This window comes from Chlorocebus sabaeus, chromosome 21 (genome assembly GCF_047675955.1).
Source record: "Chlorocebus sabaeus isolate Y175 chromosome 21, mChlSab1.0.hap1, whole genome shotgun sequence".
NCBI lineage: Eukaryota > Metazoa > Chordata > Mammalia > Primates > Cercopithecidae > Chlorocebus > Chlorocebus sabaeus.
In genome coordinates this window covers 90,384,719-90,401,723 of record NC_132924.1, presented here as the reverse complement: position 1 = coordinate 90,401,723, position 17,005 = coordinate 90,384,719, and the positions used below count along the sequence as shown (strand labels likewise).

At 35.1% G+C, this 17,005-nt stretch overlaps 1 protein-coding gene across 1 annotated transcript in view; it reads right to left on the bottom strand.

The window, feature by feature from the left end:
- The window catches only part of CFTR (CF transmembrane conductance regulator), a 188,297-nt gene that overhangs the window by 121,358 nt on the left and 49,934 nt on the right, over positions 1–17,005 (bottom strand). Inside the window, exons 4-9 of the mRNA XM_073009299.1 lie at positions 11,891–12,106; positions 8,670–8,759; positions 7,628–7,791; positions 6,381–6,506; positions 2,759–3,005; positions 1,016–1,108 (exon numbers count right to left, since the gene is read on the bottom strand). Coding sequence (XP_072865400.1) covers positions 1,016–1,108; positions 2,759–3,005; positions 6,381–6,506; positions 7,628–7,791; positions 8,670–8,759; positions 11,891–12,106 — 936 coding nt within the window. The remainder of the gene's footprint in view (positions 1–1,015; positions 1,109–2,758; positions 3,006–6,380; positions 6,507–7,627; positions 7,792–8,669; positions 8,760–11,890; positions 12,107–17,005) is intronic.

Sequence of the window (17,005 nt, the reverse complement as noted above, 5' to 3'; positions counted from 1 at the left end):
TACCTGTACACAACCCATATAAGTGAGAAGAAACTAAAAATTCCACAGGTGTGCTCAATAATCAAATATTGCCCTTCAGAGACTAAAAATCATTGATAATATTTTTTATGTCGAGCAGTATGACAGAATTTGTAATGGTGGATGAAAATAGGTTAAAAATGGTAGAAAACAATACACGGGTATATCTCTCCCACATCCTTTTATTAACTGGTATATATAAAGCACTTTGGACTGGAACTTGCGATCAGAGAAGCTAATGTTTATTGAGGAACCACTGTGTGCATGGTACTCTGACGAATGTTTTACCCAAAATGTCTCCTTCAGTCTTCACAACAAACTTGCAAGGTAAATATTAATATTCTCCATTTTACACATGGAGAGCCAGAGGGCCCACAAAATTAAGCAACTTGACTTAGATTACACAGAAAGTAAATGGCAGAGCCAGGATTCAAACCCAGCTCCAAAGCCTATGATCTCTGTATTACTTCCTGATTTGTTATGTGAAACAAATTATATGACTTAGAAATAAAAAAGCTTTTATATTGCATTTAATATTCCTCTATTTTTTGTTTGTTTGTTTGTTTGTTGACAGAGTCTCATCTTGCTGACCAGACTGGAGTGCAGTGGTACGATCTCAGCTCACTGCAACCTCCGCCTCCTGGGTTCAAGTGATTCTCCTGCCTCAGCCTCCTGAGTAGCTGGGACTACAGGTGTCTGCCATCATGACCAGCTAATTTTTTGCATTTTTAGTAGAGACAGGGTTTTACCACGTTGGCTAGGCTGGTCTTGAACTCCTGACCTCAGGTGATCCATTGCCTTGGTCTCCCAAAGTGCTGGGATTACAACCATGAGCGTCCAGCCATTCCTCTACTTCTTAATCTAAAAAATAAGTGAGTGATCCTCCTTCCCGTTCTACCAGTTATATCATCATTCTAATTTTATTTGCCATCAGGATGAAATCCAGATTCACAAAGAAAATAGGTCTTTAGAGAAACAATTTTTTAAAAATTCTGACCTCCTCCCAGAAGGCTGTTACATTCTCCATCACTACTTCTGTAGTTGTTAAGTTATATTCCAATGTCTTATATTCTTGCTTTTGTAAGAAATCCTATTTATAAAAGAGAGCAAAAACATGTTATAGAATCAGAATAGCATTAATGCATTATTACATCTACTTTATACTCTCATTGTGCTACATCTTATACATGAATTTTAATAATGAAATAGTAATTATTTCTTAATATAATAATTTTATTACAGTGTTCTAAAGTTAATTTGCCAAGCACTAGGATTCACATTTGAAATATACTCTCTAAACATATGATACTTTATAAAACTTTTTATACATTAGATTTAACATACAACTGATTCTTCCTTGTACTATTATATGCTAACCTTAGTGATGAATTTATAAAGCAACCCTGAATTACCCACTAATGTGCCTTAATCCAACACTAGATGGAGAAAAAATGAATGTCTTCATCTTAATAGCACCCTCCTCATTAAAGGCCTCATTAGCATCACTTCTGTGGGTTAAGGAAGCATGTGAAGATATATAACTAGTTTTAAGGCATCAAACTGTGATTCTAAAAGAAGAGCTCTATTAGAGACTCAAATCAGTTTCCCTAGGGAAGGTAGGAGCATAAGGAAGAATTAAGTCCATGCATCCGGAAGTCTTGGCCATAAGAAGTAATGAAAAAGCCTGGTCCTCGCCTCTCTTCTTCATTTTCTTCTCTGCTCCCTCTTTACCTCTCTTTTGGTTTCTCTCATTTTCTCCCAGTTTGGTTTTCAAGATCTGTTTCTCTGTCTGTCTGCTCCCATTCAGTGACTCTCCCCAGATCTGTTTCTTCTTCTTTCTCTCTCTCTTTCTTTCTCTCTCAATGGATTAACAGAAGACAAGATGATTCCCAGAGCTACTTACTATGATTCAGAGCTAGAGTCACCACTTTGTCTAAATCACAGATCTCAAACTCACTTAGTCTCAGGACCAAACAGGTGATATAATTAAGGAGTGGGGCTGAGAAGACAGCGTGATGAACTGGAGATGGCAGGCACTCTGTGAGCAGGGAGCTGCCATAGCTTGTGGAAAAGGAGGACGCAGTTGACTAGTTATTCCAATTCTTCAAAAGAGGCTGTACACATGAGCGTGTGTGTGTTTATGTGTGTGTGTGAGAGACATCTCCCAATTTTTAATTGCAGCCAACCAATATAAATTTTTTAAATGAAAGGTTAAAACACGTCTAGGAGCCAAATTTAGGTCTATGGGCCACCATTTGCAACCTCTGGCCTAGAATAAATAATGCCAGAACTACCTAAACGTGGCTCACCCTTCTCCCTCATTTTTATTTCTGTCACAGTGACTTATTTTCTGGGTTAAATATTTAAATAAACAGCAAAAAAGCATAATAAGCATTTATTTGCTTCTTAATAATACACAAGTTTATCCAATTAGCTTCATATAAATTGAGTCTTATCACCTGAAAACTTCAGAATTTCTCAAAGCTGCTAGCTACATCAGTATTATTGGGATTTTAAGGTAATTTGGCATAAAATGCCATTCTCATCCATCATACTGTCCAGAGAAATGCCAGGAAAAGTTTAAGGTGAACATTCCTAGTATTAGCTGGCAACTTTTATAACTTCCTAGAGAAGGAAATTTCTTTTTCTATATTTTTGCACATTTGCAAAGTTCATTATAACTGATCTATTGACTGATTATTTAAATCATAGTATATAATGCAGCATTATGGTACATTACCTGTATTTTGTTTATTGCTCCAAGAGAATCATACCATGTTTGTACAGCCCAGGGAAATTGCCGAGTGACCGCCATGCGCAGAACAATGCAGAATGATATGGTTGTGAATATTTTTCGGAGGACGATTCCTTTGATTAGTGCATAGGGAAGCACAGATAAAAACACCACAAAGAATCCTGAGAAGAAGAAGGCTGAGCTATTGAAGTATCTCACATAGGCTGCCTTCCGAGTTAGTTTCAGTTCTGTTCTATAAAAAATAATAATAATAAAATTCAGGATGTTATTTTATTTTTCAAATATCAGGGATCTTGGAATGTAAGATCTAAGCATGGTCTCTTAGAGTCTTTCTGCCTATATTTTTAACCTGGCTCCACATCATATGACCTGTGTGACCTTGGGTATATTATTTAATCTCTCTGGGCCTCAGTTACCTTATACGAAAGGATAACAATGAAAGTACCAGTGTTTTGTACATACTTGTAAATATTATATTTAAATTATAATTAATAATTTGTTACTAACATTATTATGACATTATTTTTAAACCTTTACTTCATTACTAACTTGTAAGATTAGTTAGACTAATCATTTTTTGCTTGTTGGTTGGTGTTTTAAGTAATTAATTGTGGAAATGAGAACAATGTTGCAAGATTTATGAAGGAAAAAGACAATTCTGTGATTATCTAATGGATTCTTAGCACTTCGGAAATTCTAACTTGGCTTTGAGGAACACTGAAAATAACATATAAGCTACAGAGAAGTGGTTCTCAAACCTTAGCATGTGTAAAAATCACTTGAGATGCTTATTAAAAATACAGTCTCAGGCCTGCCTCTTAGAGATACTGATTGAATGAGTCTCAGTAGGTTTCCAGGATTTGCGTTTGGAAAAAACAAAAAAAATCCCAAAACACACAAGTAGTTCTTTTGATTCAAGTTGCAGGTGGGTTTTGAAAAATTATGAAAGTAGATACTACATCCTCTCTGTCTCATTTCAACATAATTATTTGCAATCACATTACACTATACATTCAATCTTCTAGTCTGAAATGCAAATGGAAATTAGTTTTTTTAATATATATGTGAGGCTTCAGTGCTCTAGCAGGCAGAAAACAGGGAGTGCAGGAGACAACACTGCCTTCGACTCGGTCCCAGTCTTCCAGAAGCCATACAAATTGGAGTCACTTGTGATCCTCCCCATCCAGCTCTTGCCCAAGGAAAGGTCAACCAGGATAGAGGCAGAGGGCTCTGGTGAAAGGGGGCAACAGCTGTGCCATGGCATAGTGCATGTGGGTACCTGGCATTTGGGCATTAGTTCTTCCTTAATTCAGAAAAGCTATTCTCATTCTCAAGTGCAGAACTAAGAGGGAATCTTTTTTCCATTTTTAATCTGAAAAATAAAATGTAATCTGAGCACATTGATGAAGAAAATTGAGTTCAATGTGCCCAACCCAGATTGCAATTCAGTCTATTTAGGTCTACCAATTTCAGTAACTTGACACTGAAGACAGATTATGATTTTGGCATCTCACCTGGTTTTGAATCCTGGTTCTGCCAGTTACAGCTATGACATATTAAGCAAGTCACTCTGCCCTCTAACTTTACAGAATCCACCTCTATAGAAGGAAAACATGTCATCTCCTTTGTGGAGTTGTTGCCAAGATTAAATAGCACAGTAGAGGTCTATATTTAAATTTACAATGTGTGTCCTTTCTCCTCAACAAGAAAAGGAAAAACATGGACTAGGCTGGTATTTATAAAATGATAGAAAACACTTTTTATAAAAATGTTAAATTTGTTGAACTGTTGTTGAAATATATTAGAGTTGAGAAAAATAGGAAGAAGTACTATAAGAAAAAAAAAATGGATCCAAGAACATTTGTAAGAATCACTCAGAAAGTAGATTCTCCATAATATAATCGCCAACATTTTATGACTCATAAAACTATTATATCAGTTTCTTATTTTTAAAATTGAAAGTGACTTTATTACTAAAGAGCAATAAAAAAGTGGATTTTCAGGGAGCTTTGCACAGCCTTTTGACCAGCACAACAGTGTCCCAGGCTGAGGTAATCACTCCTTTGATGTAAATTCTGCCAATCTCTTCCAGAACATTATATTTGCTCTCTTGAGTAGGGGCAATTCTTGCTTTCCCATATTTATGTCAACACTTTCTAGCCTTTTCGAGTGACAATTTCATGCCAGATTATACAGGTTACAACTAAACATTCACTATATATCAAACAGAAATACCAAGTAAAGGGAATAGATTTCATCTTTTGAGGAAGAGGGAACCAAAAAACAACAAAAAACAAAGTAAAATCAGCACCAAGAATGACCCAGTTATGAGTTTATCATGAGTTCGAGAAAACCAGACCTTCTGATATCCTTGTCATCACTCTTGCTATACATGTGTTTGCAGAAGAGTGATGCAGAGAGCAAGTGTGATGGAACACTGACTTGTTAATGAGATAAAGAAGATCTACCAATTGAACAATTCCCCCAAGAACTTGTTTTCTGGAAAGAAAATGCAATTCCTTTCCTGGATTTATCTTGAAATGCATAACAAAAACAGGTGACCAATAATGTTTGGGAAATAAATACTCTTTTACTCTTTCTATTTACATGGCAAAGGACTTAATATTTCAGCATTTCTTTTGTTATTCCAATCACACACCTGCAGCTCAGTTACCATTGTGTACTGGACTCAGCAGCCTGAATTCCTCATAACCCATACTGACACCATCCATAAGGGTACTTCTCTTTTTAGTATATTTTTCCCTGTGAAATTCTCATGTGCTGAAATTATTTGTTCCTTGAACAGTGTATCAACTTTCACTGAGTCTCTTAGAACCTTTTTAGATTGGAGTTTGTAGAACATGGAGCTCAACTGAAGAAAAATGGTCTCATTGCTACAGAAATGCTGTAGTTTACATCTTGCCCAGATTTATCTCAGTAATCACAACTCAGTCTGCGCTACACTCTTTGTTGGCTATAATCCTTACTAATCAGTGAAAGGTTATATGAGGTGAAAGAACACTAGAGATAGGTGCCAAGTACTGATTCTATCTCAGGAGGTAGCTTTCATTACTTGAACTGACTTCACTTCAAGTGGAGGATTTACAGGAACCCAATTTGTGAATACTACCCTATGTCATTCCCAAGTTAAGGAAGAGCAAACATATTCTAACCAGACACAAGTTTTTTCATGGTTAATGTACCGTAACACATAAATTAAGATATAATAATAGAGAATCATTTATTTGGTTCAGAATTGTATACTCTACCAGTTCCATCTGAGTTACCAATCAGCCTTCAATATCTTGATCATTATTTTAATGAAATAAATGTATTGAGCAGTAGTGAACACATGTAGGAAATTCTTTAATAAGGTATCAATATAATATACTTGCAGCGCAAAATAACACCCTGGACTAACTACATAAAACTACAGCCCATGAAAGTGAATTTAAGCAACTAATGTATGAATATTGAGAGAACTTAAATGCAATCATTTGATTGTCAGAAACATCAAATATGAGGTGGAAGTCTACTGTGATAAACATATTTTTAAAAAATTAAGGACAGAATTACTAACAATATTGAAATTACTGGAACAACTTACTGTCTTAGGTTTTCAATCATTTTTTCCATTGCTTCTTCCCAGCAGTATGCCTTCACAGATTGAATATTTTCAATCATTTCTGAGGTAATCACAAGTCTTTCATTGATCTTCCCAGCTCTCTGATCTCTATAAATCAATCAATCAATCAATCTAATAGTAAAAACAAGTCAAATTATCTACTAAGAACTGCTCAAGGTTTTAAGTCATATTTTTTTATTCGACAGATGGGCATTTATTTTATTATCAAATAGATGGTAACAAAAATAATAACTACTGTTTAGTAAATGCCTCCTATGTGTCAGATATTGTACAGACTCATTCCATCTGCCATCTCTATCCATTACGACAGTCTATAAGCAGTGGGTATCTCTATTTCAGAGATGAAAAAAGCAAAGACTCAGTGAGATGAAGTGGCTTGACTAAGGTCACATAACTAGTAAGTATGCAATCTGAGATTCAAACAAAGTGCTATTTGACTCCAAAATTTATCTACTTTCTATCATACTCTAGCTGACAAATTCAAGCCCTTTATCATAAGCAGTGACTTGTGTAAGTCATTCATTCACTAGTATTAGTTATTCTGTAACACCAAGTAACTAAGGCTCTGGTGTGATGATCCATAAACCAGAGTAGTAAAAGCTAATAAACTCTACATGAAAATTAGGTATTCCCTTTAATTCACATAAATGTTTTATCTATTTTTTAACTGTTTTATAATCTAAAAAATGAACTGAATCAACATATTTATAAACAAATTCAGGAGACTGAGAAGCAAAAAAATGTCCCATTGATACAGGAAGTAATATTTATACTATCTTAAAAAGTCTTTTTTAGGCCAGGCGCGGTAGCTCATGCCTGTAATCCCAGTACTTTGGGAGGCTCTGAGGTGGGCAGATCACCTGAAGTCGGGCATTCGAGACCATCCTGGGCAACCTGGTGAAACCCTGTCTCTACTAAAATACAAAAATTAGCCGGGCGTGGTGGCGTGCGCCTCTAATCCCAGCTACTCTGGAGGCTAAGGCAGGAGAATTGCTTGAGCCTGGGAGGCAGAAGTTGCAGTGAGCCAAGATCGTGCCACTGCACTGCAGCCTGGGTGACAGATCTAGACTCCATCTCCAAAAAAAAAAGTCTTTTTTAATGACACTGAAGATCACAGTTCTATGCATAGAGCAGTCCTGGTTTTACTAAAGTGGACTTTTTGAAAACATAATTATAAAAACCTTCAAGCTATGAAAATAGGTTGCTACCTGTACTTCATCATCATTCTCCCTAGCCCAGCCTGAAAAAGGGCAAGGACTATCAGGAAACCAAGTCCACAGAAGGCAGAGGCCTGTAACAACTCCCAGATTAGCCCCATGAGGAGTGCCACTTGCAGAGGAACGATCCACACGAAATGTGCCAATGCAAGTCCCTGGAAAATAAAAGCACAGCAAAAACAGGTGTCATTTTTATCTTCCACCCCGAGAAACAAACAATCATATATGAAAAAAAGCAAGTAAAAGGAGCTTATATGGTCAAACACTTTGTGGTTCTGAGCACAGTAAAATCTAGGTAATCATTACATGGAGCACATAACAATGTGCTTAAACATTCTACACATAGAATAGGTTTCCCCAAAGAACAAATTTCAAGCCAGTGCAGTTTTAAGCATATTTTTATTCAGTGGAATTGAGATTGGACATCTTAAGTTATCATGTCCAGGTTTTAAGTAACTTACTTTTTTTGCATAAAGCAAGAACCACAGCATAGAACATGAGAGAACAAAGAACTCTCTCCAGAGACTCAATCTACACAACTGCACAACTCTGTCATTTCATAGAGACATTTAGAACAAATATTTGCTCAATTCAACAGTAATTAATTTTGTACCAGCTGTGGGTTTCATGCTATTTTAAGTACTGGATGTGCAAAGATAAATAAAACACATCATATGTCCCAAGGACCTTGAATTTATTTATCACATAAGACAACACAGAACAAGAATTGCTCAGAGTATCATATTCGGCCAAAGTATATAACAGATTTAAAGTTTAAAAAAAAAGCATGGTCTGATAAGAATTAAGTTTTGAAAAATCTTATTAACAACAGGCTGAGGTGCCTTTGAGTTGGGTGGTTCTACCAGACCCCAGGATGGTGCTCTGCTATACAACTGACCTTTCTCAGTTTTCAGAATAGGGAAGCTAGAGCTGAGCAAGACTTAACCACTTATCTGATACAGGAAAACTCTACCTTTCCAGTTGTATAATTTATAACAATAGTGCCTAAAAGATTAAATCAATAGGTACATACTTCATCAAATTTGTTCAGGTTGTTGGAAAGGAGACTAACAAGTTGTCCAATACTTATTTTATCTAGAACACGGCTTGATAGCTTTAAAGTCTAAAAGAAAAATGGGAAGTTAGATAATTTCAACAAACAAAATACATATATATTATAAGTAACATTATAATATGACTAATTCAGTTATTATGCATTCATTATTAAGTAAAGGTGATGAAAATTATGTTCTATTCATCTAGCTTACTATCATCTTAGATTCATAAATATTTCTTTTAACAGTCAATACTATACTGGAATGCTTCTAGTTGTTTTATTTTCCAGCATCTAGAGAGAAACAATTATTTTTTTCTCCTCACAATGAGAATGGTATTATACTTAAATACCATTTATACCATGTGGGAGTTTTTGGTTTCGTTTTAAAAGATAGAGCCAAAGGTACTGAAATTTGAAATTAAGCCTTGGCCTTGAATTTTTCATGTAGTTCTATACTAACTCATTTGGATAAAATTACTTTTAAAGTCAATAAAAGTATATGATGAATAATTGAAAAATTAATACTTTTGTGAAAAAGTTTGTCAATACAAAATCCATACATTTTACAAGGAAAAATGCAATGCTATGTGAAAACTAGTTAAGCAGGTAAATTATTTTTTATCTACTTATTTATCTATCAATTAAATTTACTTAATTAAAACTATAAAGTTGACAACTTAACTATGATTATGGAAGATCAGAGTCATATTTTGCCTATAAAACTGAAGAATCGATTTGCTATTACATCACTTTGACTGGTAATTATCTAATATTAGTTTCAAGTGAATACCTCACATATTTGTTGAGCATTTAGTAAATGCAAATCACTCCACTTGATGCCTCAGGGATTATTAAGATTTATTAAAACATAATCCCATCGTCAAGGTGACCTAGTATATAAATAACTAAATACAATACGATAGACGAGTTAAGGGAAGTAGAAAGTAATAGGGTAGTTAAGAGAAAGTTAAAATTCCTGGTTAGAAAAATCTGGAAGGATTTTCTTGAGGAGTTAGAATTTGAGATGGTGTAGAATAATAAATAGTGTATAGATAAGCAAAGAAAGGAAGGAATCCAGGCAGTTAATTCCAAAACATTATCAGAGCAATATGAAATGGGGGAAATCCATTGAGCTAAATTGCACATGACTTAGTAACAGGCTTAGTCGCGAGTGACTTTGAGTTCTGCACAAGGCTTAACATGGAGCTGTGTGCACAGTAAGGACTCAATGAATATTTTTGTTAATTTAGTTATCTCTGCATTCTTGAAAAGTATAGGCAAAGCTCAAGTTTGTATTTAAATTCATTATTTAAAGTAAAATGTTGCAGAATTTGGAACAAAGCAGAGGAGAGCTCTATTACAAACTTTGGAACATTGTAGGAAAGGTCCACATATCCTGACCATGAGGACGAAACAGGTCAGATATGGGAAGGCATGAGACCTGGGAAGAGTAAACACAAGGTTCACTTTAGGGACCAAACCAAAGCCACACGGAGATGGGATTGCCTTCTTTGGTGATGATGCCAATGTAGGCCAATAAGTGTGGCCAGAGAGATGAAGGAAACTGGGCAAGAACATACATATGCAACATTGAGAAAGGAAGACAAATACAATACCACCTAACTTTTTATCAATGCATCTGGGTCTGAAAGCACCTATATCCTGTATTTCTGCTAAATGTTACATATGGACTTGTTTACAAACTAACCTGCTCTTTATTTGATCTCTACACCCGTTTAGCCCATGCCTGTCTCTTCCTGCATTACAGTCTGCCCACTAAATATCAGTACTCTATTGTCCCTAGTGGTTAGAAAATCCTCCAGTTCAGAGATTGTGATTTACCTATTTTAGAAATTTTGAAGCAGTGTTCGCACCACGTTCTGTACTTTTTAAATCTTAGTTTCCTTATCCATAAGACAGGGATAATAGTACCTACCATTAAGAGTTATGAAGAAGATCAAATGAGAGTGTACCCAATCACTTAAAAGCTTGTCATGCACATCCTGAGCTACTGTCATTACGATAACAAGCACTTTCTATAAACATTTATTAAACTGAATTCAACTTTCTCTGATATGCCGCTATGTAGATTCTACATTCCAAATGATATCTAACAATGTCTTCACTTGTGTAAAATGTTCAGATCAAAATAAAACTTTTGTTGATTTATCACATTTTCCTGGTACTTGTGAACTGAAGAGATTGCAGCTGAGGTGATAACTGTGGACTCCGTTTTTATTTACTTCTGCCTTCATAAAAGGCTTTTTTGAACAATAAAGTATGGTTATCAAGGTTTTACAACACAGTTGACCTTGCAGGTGTGTCTTAGAAGTGTTATGGGTTATTTGCTAGAGGTGGATTTCAGATCTATGCCCTTAAAAGCCAAGTATTTAATATTTACATTGGTAAAAGAAAAAAGAGAAGAAGGGTAAAGCAATATCCAAATGAGTCCATCAAAACAACTTTCTACAATGACTTTGCAGATCCAAGTTAGTCACACATGGTAGTGAATCAGGATGATGCAAGTGCATGCCTTCAAAACAACCTTAAATTGTGTTTGTAAGGTAGTTAAATGTTAATTTGAATACACCTAAATGATGCCTCAGCAACTTGGGCCCTTGTCTGGATAATACATGCAGAAAAGCAGAGTAGGTTCTTATGGTTTCAATACACGTGCTGTTCCAAAACCTTTAAATTTGTAGGGCTCATAGGATGATAAAAATCCAACTCAAAATAAGGCAGTGAATACTACTACTTATGACAACCAGTTAAGGTGAAAACTTTTGTTGTTTGGGTTATCATTAACAATCATATATTACACTCTTCTTACTGAGCATAAAGATATGTGGCATTTTACTATAAGATGGTATTTTGTCAATTACTTTTATGTAGGCTGTGTGTCACCTTAACAGGAAACCATGGATTCCAAAAAAAAGATAACATGATTAGGAGAGAAAAAAAAACAAACTACAACAGAGGCAGTTGACGGAAGATATTTAATAATTATGAGTTGAAGTCAATTAAATTATCAAGGATAATTAAGAGCATTAATTATTCCTGCCATTTATTTCATAGGCATATGAAATTAATTTCAGCATTTATCCCTTACTTGTACCAGCTCACTACCTAATTTATGGCATTAAAACATGTACCATACAGAACATATGTACCACAGGGCCTGTGCAAGGAAGTATTACCTTCTTATAAATCAAACTAAACATAGCTATTCTCATCTGCATTCCAATGTGATGAAGGCCAAAAATGGCTGGGTGTAAGAGCAGTGTCCTCACGATAAAGAGAAGGCATAAGCCTATGCCTAGATAAATCGCAATAGAGCGTTCCTCCTTGTTATCCGGGTCATAGGAAGCTATGATTCTTCCCAGTAAGAGAGGCTGTACTGCTTTGGTGACTTCCTGCAGAAGTGGAAAAACAGAGAAAATTAAATTTCATTTCTTTCTCATAAAATACCCGGATAATTCCAACACAGGACTTTTCAGCTTTAGAGGAGACTTAAAACGAGTTTATATAGAGGGTCATACCACATGTGAAACTCTTAGCACTATTTTCAATATCTTGGTACTTCGAAATAAGATTTGGGATTTGTTATAGCAAAAGTCACTGGGAGACAGGTTTACATATGAGGTATTTTAAATTAAACAGTGAATAGTGGCCATAAAATAAAAAGTATAGTTTCTGAAATGGTTTGTTAATTAGTAACATCTACATAGCACTTAACAGTTTCTAAAGCATTTCCCTTTTTTATTTTTCATAACAACTTTCAGTATCAGAGTAGTCATTTTTTTTGTTTACTATAGAGACTTTCTTAGATACAGAGTAGGCATTATTAATTTCTAATGGCAGATGAAGAAACTGAGGCCAAAGAGACCAAGTGGCTTGATGTAATCTCAAACTAGAATTTTGGGCAATGGCATTATTTTCAGAATGAACTTAGCTTCTCAAGGCAACCACATAAGGCAGAACTGGCAACGGGAGAGAGGAGCACACCAGCACTAGTGGTATTTAAAATTGGCCATTTCCAATGCTAGTCCCTCCTCAGTCAGCAATAGGAATGGACTTTGGTGAAGGAGTTTGCCAGCAGCCTCAACCTCAGGCCAGATTCCAATGACTGCTGGACTCCTCAAAGGCCCGTGAGTCAGTGAGGGAGAGCAGAAGTTATGTTTTCCCAAATATACCTCATCAGGGTCCTCAATCTACTACTAAACCAAATTGTCCATCGAATTTATTACCACTTCCCCTAAATATACAAGAATAGATCTGAATCCAGGGATTTTGAACCCAGGAGGTCTAATTCTTACCCATCTTGTTAAATTGACCTCAAAAGAGAAGGATGCATAACCCCCTTTTTGTTTTATAATGACCCAGTAAATAGGGACCAGACAGTATCCCTGAAAGGAAATGATGTTATGATAATTGGTTCCATTTAAAATATATATTTCCAAGCAAGACTGCCCCCCACCCCTGGTATTGCCAAGCATTATTCTGCCTCATCCCTTAATTTTTTTTTTTTTGTCCATTTTCTACAATGTATTTTCTAAACCTCAAGTATCCAATACCTCCAGCCCCCTCATTCTCAATAGATGACAATGCTTTCTACGTCAATGTCATCCCCACAAGAAATCCTAACCCCTATAGAGCTGCCATTGATTGAGTAGCTTTGTATAGCTGCTCATTCTATGCTTTATATACAACGTTTTATTTTGAATTAACTAAGTCAAGTAAGGCTCTGAATGCAAGAAAACATTCAAACTTTTAAAAAGCCTCCAAACTAATCACAAACCTGAAATATTATAGTTCTCTCACCTCACATAGCCACATGTTAAATGTGAGTTTAAATGACAGCAGACAGGCTGGTGTTAAAAAGAAAATTGCCAACCTCCTACCCACAAATTACATGTGAATAGTTTGCTAAATCTACTGAAATATTTTTGAAAAGTAAGTACACAAATGACTGCACAGTGTATACTATGTTCGTTTTGTACTTCTATTATTACATATGTTCATCTTTAGAATATATATCAAAGGATAATGGTTTTTGAGGTTTTTAAATTTTATATAAATGACATCCTACTGTGCTTTTTACAACTTTTTAAAAACTTAACACTGCGTTTTTCACATTTATCTCTATCAATACTTGTATAACCAACTCATTTATTCTAAGTGCTGCCTAACATGCCACCCTGTGAATACATTGGGTTATTTGCCCATTGCTGTACCTTGAAGCAGTTGTGTTGTTTTCACTCCTAAGTTACTGCAGTCAGTGAAAGAGCTGCCCTGGATGTTTTTACAAACTTCCATATGTATTTGCCAACCTTTCTCTAGATTCGAGTATGTTTTTTTCCAAAGTAATTTTTTTAATTAGGAAAATGTACAATTAAGGTAAATCTTAGATTTAAAATTATAAATATATCTGCACTACAAACATAATTGTTCATAGTATGCTTACAGTGGCAATATTTAATCCTTAAAATTATTTGAGATCAATATTTTATCCCAGAATTGTTCTATATTATGCTGTTTTTCATAGACAGATATCAATACCATCAATTTACTTTGATTTTTTTTTTTTCTTGACTAGTGGGTTTGTAGTTGGCCAAAATGCTCTCCTGAGTTGCAGTCAAGGCCACTGGATTTACATGTGCTATCTATGTTAGAAGTATCACATGTGGTCATGAAGCAGAGAGCAAGGGGCATTATTTACGATGCATACCAGATAAAGCATCGTTTCTTGTTCATTGTAAGACAGTAACAGGAAAGGTATGACCCGTGAACACTGCTTATAAGGTCAATTGCTTATATCATGATTAGCATAAACACATTTCTCCCCTTTCAGAACTCATTTATCTCCTAACATATATCTATACAGACATATAATCAATACAGAGAGACTGGACAGACTATCTCAAAGAATACAGAACTACTGATAAACCATACATTGCAAAGCAAGTATGTAAATATTTTAAAAAGTAACTTGTGTCTGTAGGATGCTAAAAAGAATCTTCTGAGAAAAAAGAAATATTTTAGCAATCAAGCTAAATTTTAGCACAGAATTTTTCAAGTTAGAAGTGTAAAAACTTGTATAAGGTTTATTTTCTTTTGAGTAATGTGAACCAAAATCTCTTCCACTGGATCTCTCCATTATATTTTCCAGATCACAAGAGACTTTTCCCTATCACAATAGGCTTATTTGTTGAATTTTTATTTAGTTGTAATTTATAACAAAACACAATTAAAATGCGTATTAATCTGAATGGAATGCCTTTTTAAAAAATTCAGAGACAGGGTCTTGCTTTGTTGCTCAGGCTGGAGTGCAAGGGCTATTCACAGGTGTAATCACAACACACTACAGCCTCAAATCCATAGATCAACAGATTCTCCTGCTTTAGCCTCTCAAGTATCTGGGACTACAGGCTCATGCCACCATCTCTGGTTTGTAATACCTATTTTACGTATTGTCATTACTGAGTTAGTTGTCATCTTTCCTCAACCAAAGAGGGCATAGTCATCCTTTGAACAACAGTACCTATTTCACAAAGAACTGGTAGCATGACTCTGGAAGGGCATATGTTTACAAACTAAAATGCAGTTCATTTTCAGTATGAAAAATTCTAATAATAAGACCACCTGCAAACAGCAAACCAACATAAACCTCACCACCATATGGAGCTGTCACCATTCAAAGACAAAATCAGCACTCCAAAACTCCACACCTTCTATAGTTTTCTCTAATCTGTTTTAAGCATCATGTTCTTTAATATTTACAATGGAACCATTTATAGATATCACCTGATTGTTTTTTATTTGGAAAAAAACACTGGTAAGTGATACCTAGCTTAATCTATGACGTGCAATCCTTTACAAAAATTATCCCCAGAATGACTGGGAGAAACGTAGTTCCTCTATTCTTGGTACAAGAAAGCTGACTGTACTCCGTTGTTCAGAGTATTTTCACAGACACAAGAAATGTCCTGATTTGTTACCACATGAAATAGTACAAGCAAACTTAGGCTTGCATGTAAGAAGAAGGAATGTATAATTATTTGGATATTTAATAAAATAGTTTATTACTCTGTATCAGACATGAATCAAGATGGAATTCACTTAATGGGTCACTTCAATAATAGAAGAAGCCTGATACCAATGTGTAAGCCAGTGTGATGGTGAAATAAACACTGAATTCAAAATCATGAATTCCAAATTCTTATCCAGCACATTACCTACATTGGCTGTGTTACTTTAGTCACTTCCCTGCTCTGGACAGTTTTCCTCACTGATAAACTAAGAGGTGGAGAAAGCTAATTGTGATGTCCCCTCCAGTGCTAACATCTCTGATTATATGATCTGAGTCCGCAGAGTCCCATGGCAGAGGCCAAGAATTCCTTGCGTAATTGTCCTAGCCCTCATCCTGCCATGACTATGGCTATTTTCTACTAAAAAGGATGAAAGTCTGAATAGTATGAGTTTAGAAGATCATCTGGGTAGAGGGGCTCAGGTTGGAAAACAGCTCAAGTGATTACATTCCTGGTGAGAATAAGTTTGTGACTCAATTTAGATCAGCCTCCCAGGGAAACTTTGGAAGCCTAAAAATATCTCCTATATCTTCTAGGAGTTGTATCTCATTTCTCACAGGATCTTCAAGCTCAGAGCTTCAAAGTTATTGTAGATGAGTTTAAATTCTTTAACCATTTCTGGTTAAAAAATTATAAAGCATACCTAGGATAGGGTCAAATGTTTAGTCTAGAGATAGGAAACTCTATTTTTTCTAGATATTAAAACCATGAAGGAAAGTTCAGGTGAAAAAATAGAAACCTGAACTCATGCTTGCAATTACATCAGATGAATTAATCCCGGTTTACTTTACTATAAATTACAGTTCTGATCCCAAAGCAGAGTTGTTTCTAAGTAGAATGATCAGTTGGAAAAATTATAAGGCTACAGTGTTTTCTATTGTGTGAGGTCACTTAATAAAACCACCATTATCATTTTAACTTGTTTTAAAAATACAGTACTTTATATGTCTCTATCCTAAGAATACTATGACAGTTTAATTTTGAGAAATTAATTAACAGAATACAGAAGAACCAATGATTATCTCAATAACAAATGAAAAGGAATCTGATAAAATGTCAATATCTGTTTCTGATAAATGTTCTTAATAAACTTGAATATAAAGATGTATTATTAACCTGAAAAAGGATTTCTTCCTCAAAATAACAATCAATGCCATAATTAATAAAAGTCTAGATGCATTACATTTAGAATCAGGAAAAAACGGAATAGTAGCTATTACTACC